Source organism: Mesoplodon bidens (genome assembly GCF_964165515.1).
Source record: "Mesoplodon bidens genome assembly, chromosome: 11".
Taxonomy (NCBI): domain Eukaryota; kingdom Metazoa; phylum Chordata; class Mammalia; order Artiodactyla; family Ziphiidae; genus Mesoplodon; species Mesoplodon bidens.
Window position 1 is genome coordinate 45,371,204 of NC_138167.1, and position 16,676 is coordinate 45,387,879.

Here is a 16,676-nt window from a genome sequence, read left to right on the forward strand (position 1 = left end):
CCAATAAAGTAAGCAGAGAACTTACGCCATCATGATGACACTGAAATCTAACCAGTTCCACGGATCCCGTAAAAAGGTAAAGCCATCTATGCAGAAACCTCTTGCAATGATTTTCACTAGTGATTCAAATGTATAAATCCCTGTGAACGTGTACCTGTCAAAGAAATGGATATCTTGAGGTAATTTCTGAACAGACAGAAACTTTAAATGAATCTTTTAAGATAACACTTGCCGATGGGTGGCTTCAACTAACAGAGACAAAACAGAAAGAACACAGCCAATGCAGCGGAAAGGAAGTGAGGAAGAGAAAGGGATGCTTCAAATGAAAATGACTGAAATGCACAAACCAAGAACTCTGGAATGTTGCACTGGGCCCTGACGGGTATTGCAAAGAAAAAACTCTGTATTGCCATCTAGCACATGATCATTTTGAACCAGGCGAGGAGGCCCCACAGCTAATTTTAACTTGAGACAAGTCAAAAAGAAAGGGAAAGCTAATGTTGGAGAAGAAGGCAGTATCATCAGGAACTGAGGGTACAAGATGGTGATGGGGCAGCAAGTCAAAGCACTGGCTAACACAGGAAAGGGCAGAGGTGATGAGCAGTAACTTCCAGGGCATACTTTCTCTTTCTAGAGTTGACCTCTAAGGATATTTCTTAAATTCCACATGTATCCTCACACACCTTTGTGACATGAAAAGTAGGCAATAATTTTCTTCCTTGGTGCATAAGCTGTGCAGTGCAAGATTCAGTGACTGAAAATATTTAAAACAAGCTGGCAGAAAAATAAATAAATGAGCTACTTACTCCACATTCTTCGACCATTCGGGAGGGTTACTAAAAGTCATGAATACACAGTTGGTCAAAATAGTGCACATAATGATCATGCTAAATACTGTAGAAAAAAGTCAAGGGAGAATATACAAAATCTGGCCAGTTTTTATCCTCAGGAAGCAAACACATATCGCATTGGCTATCACAGGAATTAAATCAGTAACCTGAAAGGAGACAAAGCACAGAGAGGAGGAAAAGGCGAGGTGATAATGAAAACCGTGGGCATCACCATGAACACAGAGTGCCACCATGTGTATCCACACCTGGCCAGAGAATGTGAGCGGACACAGCAGGATGGCCATTCTCTTTCTTTCAAAAGCACTGTCACTGTTCTACTCCTTTTGGATAAACATTTCTCCCTCTTAGGACTTATGCCTCTAAATACCTCTTTGCCCAATAACCAGAAATGTGGTAGTCTACTAGATGCCAAAGTCATCAGATGAGAAAATAAATTAAATCTAATCTATATTATTGAGTAGTCATTTATTGTTAATTATCTTGCATTACCCATTATTTGGAAATGTGCAAGACATTAATGATTTTTTTAATAGTCTTCCAAAGGTCTGATTGTTCTTGTGGGGCAAGGCAACAGTCAATGTATGCTGAATTTGTCCAATCTGGGAAACCAGTTATGGTACATTGGGTAAGGATTTTAAGGACATCTGCACCACCGTACTCCTAAGAATTAGGTAACGAGGCAAATTCATCTGATCATTCTGAAAGTGCCTGAGAATGTTTATGGGTAGCAAATCATTTTGTTGCCATTTTAATTCCATCCAGGATCTTTCTCAGCCCTTCCTGTTCTTGTCTACTGAGAAAAATTAAACTGCTTCAGGTCAATATGAGTTACTCAAACTCAAACTGTCACTTTAATAAGCACAGAAGCCATATCTCATTGGTTGCTAATTCACTCTCTCTTGCTAATGGCACTCACTATCTTCATTCTATTAGTGGAGTTTTAAAAAGAAAAACTACTTCTTACAGCTGGATTTTTTTCTTCACTACAGTTGTATTTTTCTTCAGGGAATAATAACATGTTCTGGCTAGAAGAGAAAAAACACCATCTTCTGATCCAACAGAAAGGGAAGAAGTCCATTGTGAATTATTTATTTACTTATAAACCTTTAGATTTCAGATCTATGTTGCTTGTAAACCAAAGATTCCAGACCAGGTTGCTAAGTTCTTACTGTTAATAAAACGTGCAAAAGCTTAGCAAACCTATTTACAAAGTAGCAACTGCTGGTTTCCTCATCCTACTTGGAGGGTACAAAAACTCTGAAGCATGGGATTAAGTACTGTCAAATTGAAGGCCAACCATGAAAGTTTAAAGTCACTATGTAAAGTTGCTAACCCCATCACATAATTTTTCATCTGTCATATACTCTCCTATATTAATAAGACATAGAAGTCACGCCACATGAATAAATCAGCATTTTCTGTTTAAGGGGAGCAAAAATACCAAAATAGATTCATAACAATCTTGCAATCTAGATCTAAACCTCTGTACCAAGGAGGCCATTTAATCTGAGAAACTATCTTAGATACTTTCTAAGCTCACTGTTCAAGAAATCAAAAATATTCAAGGCAGATCTCTAAAACACTCATTCAATTATTTGTAACTCAAGAAGTAGCTTTTCAAAAATTCTAATATGGACTTTAATATATAAAAAGCTGAATAATCTAACTATTGAAGTCTGAGTGCTTTAAAAAGTAAGACTTCAGTAAAAGGTTACCATCTTAATTTGTTGCTCTTAATGATATCCACAAAATTCCAGACCCCCATGACATCATCCTAAGAAAAAAGAATTTGCTGAAGCTCAACTCAGGATTCAGCAGAAGTCACTCTTAAAACTTCTAACTGGTGGGATAGTCACCTACACTATTGGTAAAATACTTAATATACAATTAAGTTGTCCACATTCAGAAACACACACCAGCGACCATGCAACTGCTGCACTCACTCCACATTTGCAGAAAAGGATATGAATGTATCAAAATTTTAATAGCTATTCTTCTTATCAGGTTAAAAGGACTTAAAATGTACAAGGCAGGCGTGGCACTAAATCTGAAGAGAGTTTTCCCTCTGTTTAATACTACAAAGGTCTGTGGAAAAAGAGAGAGAGAAATTATTAAAGCATGGGAATTAATCATCACATGAAACAACATTTTTCTAGGCAAGAAATAAACTCAAGTGTACTTGTAAGTTTTACTTCCCAGTTTGGTGTCTCGGGCAAGAAACCTTCAGGCAATATTAAAGCAAGAGAAACCTCTTCCCTCACCTCCCTCCCCCTTCCCTGCCCCAGATTACATTACAAACAGATGACACTATCTTAGCAGTTTTACAGAATAAACTTTCCTTTCAGAAACAAGACATTTGAATTATACGTAAACTATTTTATGCCAGCTCTGGACAAGATACTTAACTTTATTCATTTAGGATTCATTCACTCAGCAAATATTTACTCAGTGCCTACTATATGCCAGGCAACGTTCTAGGTGCTTGGGAAGTATCAGTAAACAAGGCCACCCTAGTGTGAGGAGCTTATATTCTAAGGGGGGAGACAGATAATAAATAAAAAACATAATGAGTAAGTAAATTACACCAAATGTGATAAGTGCTATGGAAAAAAGGAAGGAGATCAGGGAAAGGCAGCTCTAGAGTGCAGGGGTCAGGGGATGGGGTGAATGGAGAGATGACAGGTTTGGGGTGTTTTTTTTGAAGTACAGTAGATTTACAATGTTGTGCCCATCTCTGCCGTACAGCAAAGTGACTCAGTTATACACATATACACATTCTTTTTATTTAAAATAGTCTTTTCCATTATGGTTTATCCCACGAGATTGGATATAGTTCCCTGGGCTACACAATAGGACCCTATTATTTATCCATTCTAAATGTAATAGTTTGCATCTAACAACCCCAAAGTCCGAGTCTGTCCCTCTCAGGTGGTCAGGGTGAGACTACCGAGAAGAGAGATTTGAGCAAAAACTCAAAGGAGGTGAGGAGGGTTCTTCATTCCACCAGTATTTACCTACCAAGTCTACTCTGTCTGGATTTTTTTTTTTTTTTTTTTTTTTTTTTCGATATGCGGACCTCTCACTGTTGTGGCCTCTCCCGTTGCGGAGCACAGGCTCCGGACACGCAGGCCCAGCAGCCACGGCTCACGGGCCCAGCCGCTCCGCGGCATGTGGGATCCTCCCGGACCGGGGCACGAACGCGTGTCCCCTGCATCGGCAGGCGGACTCTCAACCACTGCGCCACCAGGGAAGCCCTGTCTGGATTTTAAGAGCCTCCATTATCAGCCTTGCCAAAATCATTCAACTACATTCCTGGCATGAATAATCCTGTCTTGCCAAACCAGTACAGGTTATAGTAATTTAAACTCTGGTCTTGACTCTCATTGCTCATCCTACCCAGAATGCCTTTTCCTGTCGCATGACTTCAATTCAATTAAAATCTTTTTGAGCATGTTTTGTGCCAAGCACTGTGCTAAGCTCCTTAGATACAAGATTGAATAAAATTGTACTTTTAGGGAAGACATATATGTGAACTAGTGATTATGATGCAGAGTAAATACAAAGTTCAGTAACAAAAATATGCGTAATGTATGAGGCAGCAGGAGAGGGAGATTTTTCCCCCCTTGGGTGGGAAATGCAGGGGAAGAGAGTGGGTTGGGAGGTGTTCACAAAGGCAAGTAACTAAACATTTGGAAGGGGTTTTAAAGGATAAGCGGAGATTAAGAGAGATTAATTGGGCAGATAAAGGAGGAAGGGTTGGCAAGGAAAGGGACCAACATAGGATTACAAAGGCACAGTAGCACAGAACTGTGGGTGTTTTCAGGGAATTGATAAGTAATTTAGTGTTGATGGAGGATAAAATAGAGAGGGGGAGCAGCAGACTGTGAAGCTGGAGAGAGATGTAGAGGCCTACGAGACTGAGTTCCTAAGGACACAAGGTCAGTGGCAAGTACACAGCCCTAGCATCTCACCGTGCAGGTGAAAAAAGCAAATGGTCAAATGCTAGCCATTTTAAGTAGGTTTTTGTTTTTGTTCTGTTTTTTAAATTTAAAGCAATACACGTTCATAATCATAAAAAAAGGAAGAGAAAACGGGCTACCCTGGTGGCGTAGTGGTTGAGAGTCCGCCTGCCAATGCAGGGGACACCGGTTCGTGCCCCGGTCTGGGAAGATCCCACATGCCGCGGAGCGGCTGGGCCCGTGAGCCATGGCCGCTGGGCCTGCTGGGCCTGCGTGTCCGGAGCCTGTGCTCCGCAGCGGGAGAGGCCACAACAGTGAGAGGCCCGTGTACCGCAAAAAAAAAAAAAAAAAAAAAAAAAAAGGAAGAGAAGACAAGTTCCATCTCATTACCCAACGATAACCTTTGCTGCTTGTATATCTTTTCAAAACTTTTCTGTGTTAATATAACATAAATATAGCCTTAAAAAGACTCTCCTTCTCTCTCTCTCTCAAATGGGATTCTACCATAAATACTCTTCTGCACCTTGCATTAAGGTGCATTAAATACTCTTTAATGCATTAAATACTACCTTGCATTAAATACTCTTCTGCACCCTCACAAAGAAAAGCTCAGGACCAGATGGCTTCTCTGATGAATGCTACCAAATGTTTAAAGAAGAATTAACACCAATCCTTCACAAATTCTTCCAAAGAATAGAAGAAAAGGGCATACTTCCCAACTCATTCTGTAAGGTCAGTATTGCCTTGATACAAAACCATACAAAGACATTACAAGAAAAGAAAACTATAGACTAATATCCCTTATGAATACAGATACAAAAAGCCTCAACAAAATACCAGCCAACAGTATCTGGTAGCATATAAAATAGGGATTATACACCACGACCAAGTGAGATTTATCCCAGAAATGCAAAGATGATTTAACATATGAAAATCAATCAATGTAATACAACATATTAATAAAATAAAGCATAATTACTGCATGGTCATCTCAATAGATGCAGAAAAAACATTTGACAAAATCCAATACTCTTTCATAATAAAAACATTCAACAAACTAGAAATAGAAGGGAACTTCCTTAACCTGATAAAGGGCATCTATGAAAAATCCACAGCTAACATCATTTTTAATGTTAAAAGACTAAAAGCTTTCTCCCTAAAACGAGGAACAAGGATTCCACTCTCACCACTTCCATTCAACACTGTACTGGATGTTCTAGACAAGCCAATTCAGCAAGAAAAACTATTTCTATTTGCAGATGAAATGATCTCGTATATGGAAAACCCTAAGGAATAGATACACACAAAACTATTCGAGCTCTTAAACAAGTTCAGCAAGGTTCCAAGACACAAGACCAACATATAAAAATCAGCTGTATTTCCATATACTAGCAATAAACAATCTGAAAATGAAATTAAGAAAACAACGTTATGGGGCTTCACTGGTGGCTCAGTGGTTAAGAATCCATCTGCCAATGCAGGGGACACGGGTTCGAGCCCTGGTCCAGGAAGATCCCACATGCCGAGGAGCAACTAAGCCCGTGCACCACAACTACTGAGCCTGCACTCTAGAGCCCGCAAGCCATAACTACTGAGCCTGCGAACCACAACTACTGACCCCGCACGCCACAACTACTGAAGCCTGTGTGCCTAGAGCCCGTGCTCCGCAACAGGAGAAGCTACCGCAATGAGAAGCCCGTGCACCTCAACGAAGAGTAGCCCCCACTCGCCGCAACTAGAGAAACCCCACGTGCACAGCAACGAAGACCCAATGCAGTCAAAAATAAATTAAATAAATAAATGTTTTTAAAACTATAAAAAGAAAGAAAACAACTCCATTTACCAGAGCATCCAAAAGAATAAAACACCTAGGAATAAATTTAACAAAAGAAGTATAAGACTTATACACTGAAAACTATAAAACATCATTAAAAGAAATTGAAAAAAACATAGATAAATGGAAGGACATCTTGCACTCATGGATTGCAAGACTTAATATTGTTATGGTTCAATGCAATCTCTATCAAAATTTCAACTGCCTTTTTGGGCACAAATTAACAAGCTGATCCTAAAATCTGTATAGAAATTTAAGGGAACCAAAATAGCCAAAACAATCTTGAAAAATAAGGACAAAGTTGAAGACTCGCACTTCTCCATTTCAAAGCTTACAACAAAGCTATAATAATCAAAACTGTGGTACTAACATAAGGATAGCCAAACACATCAATAGGATAGAATTGAGAGTCCAGAAATAAACCCATACATCTACAGTCAATTGATTTTCAACAAGGGTTCCAAGACAATTTAAAGGGGAAAGAGCAGTCTTCAATAAATGGTGCTGGGACAACTTGATAACCACATGCAAAAGAAAGAATCTGAACCTCTATCTCACACCCGATATGAAAATTAACTCAAAGTGGATCAAAGACCTAAATGTAAAGGCTAAAACTATAAAACTCATTGAAGAAAACATAGGTGTAAATCTTTGTACCTTTGGATTAGGCAATGGTGTCATAGATGTGACACCTAAACCACAAGCAACCAAGGAAAAAATAGATAAACTGGACTTCATCAAAATTCAAAAATTTGTGCAGCAAATGACACTATTAAGAAAGTGAAAAGGGCTTCCCTGGTGGCACAGTGGTTGAGAGTCCACCTGCCGATGCAGGGGATACGGGTTCGTGCCCTGGTCCGGGAAGATCCCACATGCCGCGGAGCGGCTGGGCCTGTGAGCCATGGCCGCTGGGACTGCGCGTCCGGAGCCTGTGCTTCGCAAGGGGAGAGGCCACAACAGTGAGAGGCCCGCGTACCGCAAAAAAAAAAAAAAAAAAAAAAGAGTTTAGCAGCCAGAATAGATTAAAAAAAAAAAAAAACACACCTTTGACTCGACAGTAAAAGGACAAATAATTCAAGTTAAAAATGGGTAAGGATGGGCTTCCGTGGTGGCGCAGTGGTCGAGAGTTCACCTACAGATGCGGGGGACATGGGTTCATGCTCCCGTCCAGGAGGATCCCTCATGCCGCGGAGCGGCTGGGCCCGTGAGTCATGGCCGCTGGGCCTGTGCGTGCGGAGCCTGTGCTCCGCGGCGGGAGAGGCCACAGCAGCGAGAGGCCCGCGTACCGCAAAAAAAAAAAAAAAAAAAAAAAAAAATGGGTAAGGATTTGAATAGACATTTCTACAAAGTAGATATACAAACAGCCAATAAGCACATGAAAAGATATTCAACATTATTAGTCATTAGGGAAATGCAAATAAAACCACAATGAGATACCTCTTTACATCCACTAGGATGGTAATAATTTAAAAAAAAGAACATGGAAAATAACAAATGCTGGCAAGAATATAAAGAAATTGTAACTCTCATATATTATTGGCAGGAATATAAAATTGTTAATCTACTTTGGAAAACAGCTGGCAGTTCCTCAGAAGTTAAACAATGAGTTACCACATGACCCAGCAATTCCACTCCTAGCTGTATATCCAGGAGAACTAAAAACAGGTTCACACAAAAATGTATACATGGATGTTGATAAAAGCATTATTCAAAATACTGCAAAAATGGAAACAACCCATCAACTGACAAACAGGTAAACAAAATGTGGCATATATCCATATAACAGGATACTCTCCAGTCTTAAAAGGATTGAAATTCTGACATATGCTACAACATAGATGAACCTGGAAGACATTATGCTAAGTGAAATAAGCCAGACACAAAAGGACAAATGTTATATGATTCCACTTATCTGAGGTATCTAGAATTAGCAAATTCATAGAGACAGAAAGTAGAACAGAGTTTATGAGGGGCCTCAGGCAGGAGGAATGGACAGTTATTGTTTAATGGGTAAAGTTTCTGTTTGGGATGATTAAAAAATTTGTGGAAATGGATAGTGGCGATGGTTGTACAACATGGTGGATGTATTTAATACCACTGAATTCTGCACTTTAATATGGTTTAAAATGGTAAATTTTGTATTATGTATAGTTTACCACAATAAAAATATATTGACCCTTGAACAACATGGGTTTGAACTGCTCAGGTCCACCTGTACGTGGAGTTTTTTCAATAGTAAATCCTACAGTACTACACGATCCACAGTCGGCTGAATCTGTGGCTGCGGAAGCACAGGTACAGAGGAACCGCAGACACTAAGGGACCGCAGGTGTGGGGGACACTGCATGTTTGGAGGGCTGGCTATAAATTATATGTGGATTTTCAACTATGCTGAGGGTCCATGGCTTTAACCCCTGCATCGTTCAAGGGTCAACTGTACATTATTACCTGAAAAGTGCCCAGTAAGGTGTTACTGATACATTTTTAAAAATCAGTTTTATTCCAAGCCAAATAATAGAATTAAGAATAGTAATAGCTAAAAGTGGTTCCCAACCCATTCAGAACTTCAGAAAGATTTAAGGAGCTTTTTGAAAAATAAGGACATCTGGGCCAAGAAAAAAAGAAAGAGAAGTTAAGTGTTCATACATGCCTTGCATGGCCTTGCAAAATCTTGAAAAGCGTTCAGACACAAAAGGCCACATGTTGTACGATTTCATTTACATGAAATGTCCAGAATAGGCAAATCTTGATGGAAAGTTGGTTAGTGGCTGCCTAGGGCTGGATGGAGAGGGGATTAGGAACTCGCTGCAAGTGGGTCTCTTTAGAGTAATGAAAGAGTTCTGAAACTAGATAGTGGTAATGCCTGCAAACCTTGTGAACAAAAAGCCAATGAACTGTACACTTTAAAATGGTGGATTTTCTAGCTTGTGAACTGGATGTCAATGAAAACAAAACACCACAAAAACACACACAAAAATGAACCATGTAAGAGGTATAAGACATATAAGAAGTTCTAAAGAATGATACCACAAACACTTATGCACCCATCAGTTAGCCTAGGAAATAATGCCTTACCAATACTGCTCCTTTCTGCACTCCTTTCCAAATACACACTCTCCTTCCCACAGAGGTCAGCGGTATTTTGAATTTGGTACTGAGGTCCCACTTTTTCGTGGTATATTTCCAGTTACTCTGAGCTCCCCCTTTTCTGCACTCAAGAGTCTGTGTCTCTCATTATCCTCCCAGCTCTTTTTGTACCCTCCCCTCCACCCTCCCCACCTACTCCTAGAACTAAGTTTCAAGCTCTTAGAGAGCAGGAACCAGCCTCACTCACACTACCTCCCACAGCTCCAATATAATGCTCAACCCAAGCATTCCCAATAAACGGTTGCTGGCAGATTTTTCAAAGTTCCCGTCCTCTCATTTTCTGCTCCTTCCTTTCCTAATCTGACAGAGCCACACCAGTCTCTCCACAGTAGAAAAGCAGTGCTGGTACTGAGCCATATACATTCTGGAAATGCTCAATGCACCATCCCCAGTGTGAGAATGCACTGCAATAATATTCTTCCTGTACTAGAAGGGACTGGTTCCAGTGGGGTATGCTGCAGGGAAAGACTAATCCTAAAAGCAACAGGAAGTAGTAGACTTGGGGTTAGGCTGAAAGAGGTCAAGGGCTGAGCTACGGCTCTTCCATATTTTGGCTTCCCAAAGAAACAAAGAGCCCTGCACTTTCCCCAAACCCCCTCTCTGAAGTACTTGTACTCCTCTGTGTTTCTATAGCAACCCCCTCTCTGAAAATGCCAAGCCTTTAAAATAACCTCCTCATTCAACCTCATAATATTCCCGTGAAGTATGTGTGAAGGAGGGATTATTATCCTCTATGCATTTCACAAAAGCTCAGGAGAGGGACACCACCTATCAAAGGTCAGGCAGCAAGGAGCAACATATTATTCCAAGTTTAGAGCCTCCTTACAGCTCCTATTGTGCCAGATTGAGAGGCAGTTCAATGGGAATATGGCAGAGAATGAACCTCGTGTGGGGGATGGAGTCTCTGGTGAAAGAGAAAGTTGAGCCCCTGGGGTACACTGCATAAAAGCCTCAGCAACAACGGAAGAAGCACTGGCCCGTGCCCCAGGATCTAAAACCACCAGGCTGGGCCTTTACAAAATCACCTTCCTGCCTTAGAAGAAGACAGGCAACAGGGTTTTTAAAAGTTAACAAACTCTGCACCTTCCCAATTTCTCATCGTTTAGTTTGGTCATGATGGAAAGATAGGTCTAGAGGAACCACTGAGGGTGTTTCCTATCTCAGAATCGGAGCCTGCACAGCACCTGGCATGGAGCAGATGCTCGATAACTGCCTGTTGCTTGGTGACTGAACAAATGCTTGTATGTCTGAGGTGAGGGAAAAGGAGAAGAGGAAAAGGAAAAGGAAGACGTTATAGGAAACTGAAGTTGTTAGGCCTTGGTTGAAGAAAAACTAGGAGGCAGCTAGGATTCTGAACGAGTACAGTGCTGAGTTGGCAAGAAAGAGATGGATGATCCTGAGGGAAACTAGGTCTTTTTAGTGAATTTTAAAACGATGGTTTTGTAGGTATAAAGGCTTCCTTATGGACATTTTATGTGTGAAGTAGAAATTTCATAATTAATTTGGATACTGAATACTGCATACAGAGTAGTTTATCACCACTCCTTTCTAAATATTTACACCCTCTATCTTTATCAAGTATAAAAACAGGAGATACTTTTTCTATTCAAAGAGAAATAAACATCTAGCTTACACTAAACCTCCAGAAACGAAGGCGAATCCTCCATACTTCAAGCAGCAAGTTGTATTACAATAAAACATACTTTATTGTCAAAATAATTAGATTTACATATGCTTAATTCATACACAGTTTTTCAAACTTCATCTTTTGCATAAAGCAAGATGCTATTTGGACCAACACAGTTCTCAAAGCTTAGGACTCTCCTTTTAACACTGGGGCTTGCAGTGCTTATCTGAGAGATAGAATAATATACATCAGGGGTCAGCAAACCTTTTTTGTAAAGGGTCAGATAGCAATTATTATAGGTTCTATGGGCCATACAGTCCCTGTTGCAACAACCTGCCACTGTAGTTGCAAAAGTAACCACAGACAATACGTAAACAAATAAGAGTGGCTGTGTTCAAATAAAACTTTATTTACAGACAAGGAAATTTTAATTTCATAAAATTTTCACATATCACAAAATATTATTATGCTCTTGACTTTTCCCCAACCCTTTAAGAATGTGAAAACTCTTTTTTTTTTTTTAGCCACACCATGAGGCTTGTGGGATCTTAGTTCCCCAACCAGGGATTGAACCTGTGCCCCCTGCAGTGGAAGTGCGGAGTCCTAACCACTGGACCGCCAGGCAAGTCCCGTGAAAACTCTTCTTCTTAACTCATGGGCTGTACAAAAGCAAATGGCAGAGCTGATCTGGGCCAGGGGTCAAGGTTGGCTAATCCCTGTTATATACTAACACCAGTTCTGACCTAAACCAGACTGGTTGGTTAAGAATGATCTGATTAGCTTTAAAAAAAAGCAGATTCACAAGTCCCACCTCAGCGGTTCTGATAAACAAGCTGCAGAGGAATCTGTGCTCATCGGGGTTTGAGAACTGCCACATCACCTGTCAGGTATCAAAACACATAGGTTGTCCTTCTTCACCTGCCTCTACCTGGCTATATGGCCTGGGGGAGCCCCTGCAGCTCTATGGATCTCACTGTCCTCATCTCTAACATGAGAGAGGGGGCTGCCTGATGGGCATGCCCAGGTCCTTTCCAGCTCTGACATCTGTGAGTCTACAATTTACAAAATACACAGAAGCATCCAATATTAAGTGCAACAAAGCAGCAAACTATACTTCTGAGGAGAAAACCTACTATTATTCATTCCTTCACATTACATCTTGGTAGAACTCTCCTGAGTTATTTATTTTGCTCCTTCAACTGAAACTCTGTCAAGTCCATGGTCAACAGTGCTTAATACTATCCTGACAACTATACTTATGTGGGCAGGGGGCAGCATGGGGCAGAAGTGTACCAGACAGAACTGTACCACAGGCTGCTTTTTCCCTGCCCTATATCCCCTACTTATACCTCCCTGTTCTTAGCAGGACAGTAACTATGGGAGAGAGAATGGATAGGGATGACTGGTGATGGGGTAACTTTTAAAAAATATACACAAAAGCATTTTAAAGTCATACACATGGCTGATCTAAATCTCAGTAACCATTGTTAAACTGCTGGTAAGAATCCAGGAAAGAAGATTCGTCCCTTATTCAATACTGTGCTCCAACACCAGATCCTTTAAAGCTCAGGAGGAATGGGAAGGACGCAAGCTTTGGATTCTTATGAGAATATTTCTTAAGCAACAGTCACTTGGTACTCAGAAGTCCAATAATATTCTACCTAATCTGTCTTAAATTAGATCTTTGTGAAGTAAATGAGTTAAAAGGGAAATTGAAATTGAATTGTGGTTTATGGTCCAAGGGAAAATATCAGTTTATAACAACAGCCACTGAATGTGTGTAAGCATAAGGCCCATTAGGAGCGGTGGAACAGCTCTTCACGAGTTACGGCGTGGAGTATTAATAAATGTGTCATGCAAGCATAAGATGAGCCTTCTGAAAAGCACAGGCTTTTCATTTCTAATGAGCAATGTGGGGCTTGGAGCACACGATAGAGGAGCTTTGCCATTGCTAACACAGGGTAAGAGATATTGTCTTCAGTCTACAATAAGGAGCAGTAACGTTGTGCAAGGCCAGGTACGAGCTCATTCATACTCATGCCAAACAAATCCTAGCACACTGCAAACACAATACAATAAACGCACACAGTTACCAAAGTACTGCATGCAGCCAACTCATGAGCATTTCCCCACCCTCACCCCAGGACTGGATTAAGTTTTTTAGCCATACAAAATGTATAAATTAAAGTAATAAAGGGTGGGTAAATATGAAAGGACATTACAGGGAAGAGTACTCAATGCAGGGGTAGAGTATATCACAGAACAGAAAGCTTCTTAGGGAAAGGTTTATTACCCAGCTCCTGGTTTGCTGTGCAACACAAGGCCCAGGAGAGCAGTTCTCCACCCAACCAAGTTCTCCCTCCCCTGAGAGGTCATCATTTCAATTGGGGCAAAAGTAACCCGCAGGCATCTGATGACCTTCTGGCTATAATGAACACCTAGGGGCTCAGGGATTGAGCTAATCTACAAGGGGGCAGTTGGGAACCAATATCCTTTGGCTCCATCTGGCTATAACTGTTATCGACACTGATTTATGACCATCTCCCAGGGTTTGGACCCTAGATCCTAACTGTTTTGACTTCTGGAATTGCCTGACCCTCTCTTTTTTTTTTTTTTTTTTGTGCAGTACACGGGCCTCTCACTGCTGTAGCCTCTCCCGTTGCGGAGCACAGGCTCCAGATGCGCAGACTCAGCGGCCATGGCTCACGGGCCCAGCTGCTCCACGGCATGTGGGATCTTCCCGGACCGGGGCACGAACCCATGTCCCCTGCATCGGCAGGCGGACTCTCAACCACTGCACCACCAGGGAAGCCCTGACCCTCTCATTTTTAGCTGACTTCTAGCCTTAAATTCTTGCCTGCTAAACCCAATATATATATATATATATATATATATATATATATATATATATATATATATATACCTTTTTCTCCCAGACCTATGTACCTCTTCTGAACCAGGCAACTAGCTAATTTGACTTACAGTAGTTCTTAGCTCTTTCCTGCCTAACTATAAATTCTTAATTCTGGTACCTTCTACTGGGGCAAATCCTCTCTGCCTATTGGTTTCAGGGTGTGCATGCACAGAGAAGTACTCTTCTACCCACTAACAATACATATAGCTGATTTGGAAAACAGCTATAACAGTGATAAGAGCAGTAGCCAGTTGTCCACTAATCAATGGCTACAGTTTTTGGCATTCGCTTCTAAGTAACTATACAGCCAATACAGCAGGCAACAAATAAACATCCTTTCAAATTTTCCCTGTTTTAATATAGAAAAACTTAATGCTAAATCTAAACAGATTCTACCTCAGACTAGGAAGCTGTTCAGAAATAAATGACCTGCACTGTCAAAATGACTACACCCTGTTGAAAAGGAGTCCTGATGCCTTTCTTAGTGCTAATCTGCTCAGTGGGTCCCTCAAGTCAAATTACAATTATAGTCCCAGTGTGTCCCAGGAAAGGCTCCAGCAAAGGCACAACTGGCCTGAATTTCCAGAGTACCTGTGTCCTGGTACCCAGCTTAGAAATACTGAACTAAAAAGCAGGACATCAGGACACAGGCAATTTTTTTTTTCATTTAGGCTTATACTTCTGTTTGAACTATATATTTAGAGCCCTCATCTTCCAAGTCCCTATTCCACTACACTGAGGAGTGAGCAAGAGAGACCTCTAAATCCCATATTTATATTCCTTTTATTCATTAGTAATTGTACCTATGAGTTTATTGGAAGAAATAATAACATTTAGCATGTATTAAGCAGGTACGATGCAGCAGGCACCCTACTGAGATGCCTTATACGATACCTGTCTCACAGGAACCACTTGATGAGGTAGGTACACTTTATAGATGATGATACTGTAGCAAGACCACAAAGTTGTTTAATGGTAAAACTTAGAACTGAACCAAGGCAGTCTAACTCCAAAGCCTATTCCTTTTTTTCTTTATAAATTTATTTATTTTATTTATCTTATTTTTGGCTGTGTTGGTTCTTCGTTGCTGCGCACAGGCTTCCTCTAGTTGCGGCGAGCGGGGGCTACTCTTGTTGCGGAGCACGGGCTCTAGGTGCACAGGCTTCAGTAGTTGTGGCTCGCGGGCTCTAGAATGTAGGCTCAGTAGTTGTGGCGCATGGGCTTAGCTGCTCCGCGGCCTGTGGGATCTTCCCAGACCAGGACTCGAACCCGTGTTCCCTGCATGTTCCACAGTAGCGGATTCTTAACCACTGCGCCACCAGGGAAGCCCCAAAGCCTACACTTAATTATCACACAATACTGCAATTTTTTTTTGGTTTTTTTTTTGCGGTACGCGGGCCTCTCACTGTTGTGGCCTCTCCTGTTGCGGAGCACGGGCTCTGGACGCACAGGCTCAGCGGCCATGGCTCACGGGCCCAGCCGCTCCGCGGCACGTGGGATCTTCCCAGACCGGGGCACGAACACACGTCCCCTGCATCGGCAGGCGGACTCTCAACCACTGCTCCACCAGGGAAGCCCCAAAGCCTACATTTAATTATCACACAATACTGCAATTTTTAAAAAGCTTCAAAACTACTTATCAAATCTAACTCCTCACTTTACAGATAAAAAAGCAAGCACAGAGCGCTCTGCCCAAGCTGAGACCAGAGGTGGGAACAGGAATAGAAGGGATCCTCAGAGTTCAGGTTTCCTAGCTTCCAGTCCTGAACTCTTTTCAGCACACCAGGTCATCTGGTCCAAACCTCAGACCAATGAAGAAATCTTTTTTACTTAATACCTTTAACTCTGGCAAAAAGAAAAGCCCTTGCACTGCCACAGAGTTCACAGCACCTATTTATGGCATTTTCCCAAGGTAAGCTCGATGCAGATAATGCTAGCACCCCATCTGTCTGTGGCTTTGCCGTTTCCCACTGCTTCTGCATACACTTCCTCATTTGGTGTGACCTCGTAACCCCATGCCCTTCAACTCACATTTGGAGCAGCTGACACCCCCTTCTTGCCCACATCCTGGTCACAGGAAGCCACACCTGGCAGAACAACAGCTGCTTCAGCTCTGCAACAGCATGCTGCTGCTCCCCAAGGCAGGGCGGCTCTGAACCTCCTACATGGCCACCCCTCCTCACTGCCCTTCAATGAGTTCGCTTTTTATCTCCTTCCCCCTTACCCTCTTGGGGGTACCCAGCCTGCAGCTGCTCTAGGGTAAAGCAAAAGGCAGGTTTATTATGTAAAGCATGTTAATGCCTCTCTTCACTGTACTCATATTCTAGAATTTATTCTCACTCTC

General features: G+C 41.5%; 1 protein-coding gene across 1 annotated transcript in view; it reads right to left on the minus strand.

The window, feature by feature from the left end:
* The window catches only part of SCN8A (sodium voltage-gated channel alpha subunit 8), a gene marked incomplete at its 3' end in the record, with an annotated part of 175,754 nt that overhangs the window by 86,465 nt on the left and 72,613 nt on the right, over window positions 1-16,676 (minus strand). Inside the window, exons 3-5 of the mRNA XM_081248591.1 lie at window positions 2,795-2,936; window positions 807-894; window positions 26-154 (exon numbers count right to left, since the gene is read on the minus strand). Coding sequence (XP_081104717.1) covers window positions 26-154; window positions 807-894; window positions 2,795-2,936 — 359 coding nt within the window. The remainder of the gene's footprint in view (window positions 1-25; window positions 155-806; window positions 895-2,794; window positions 2,937-16,676) is intronic.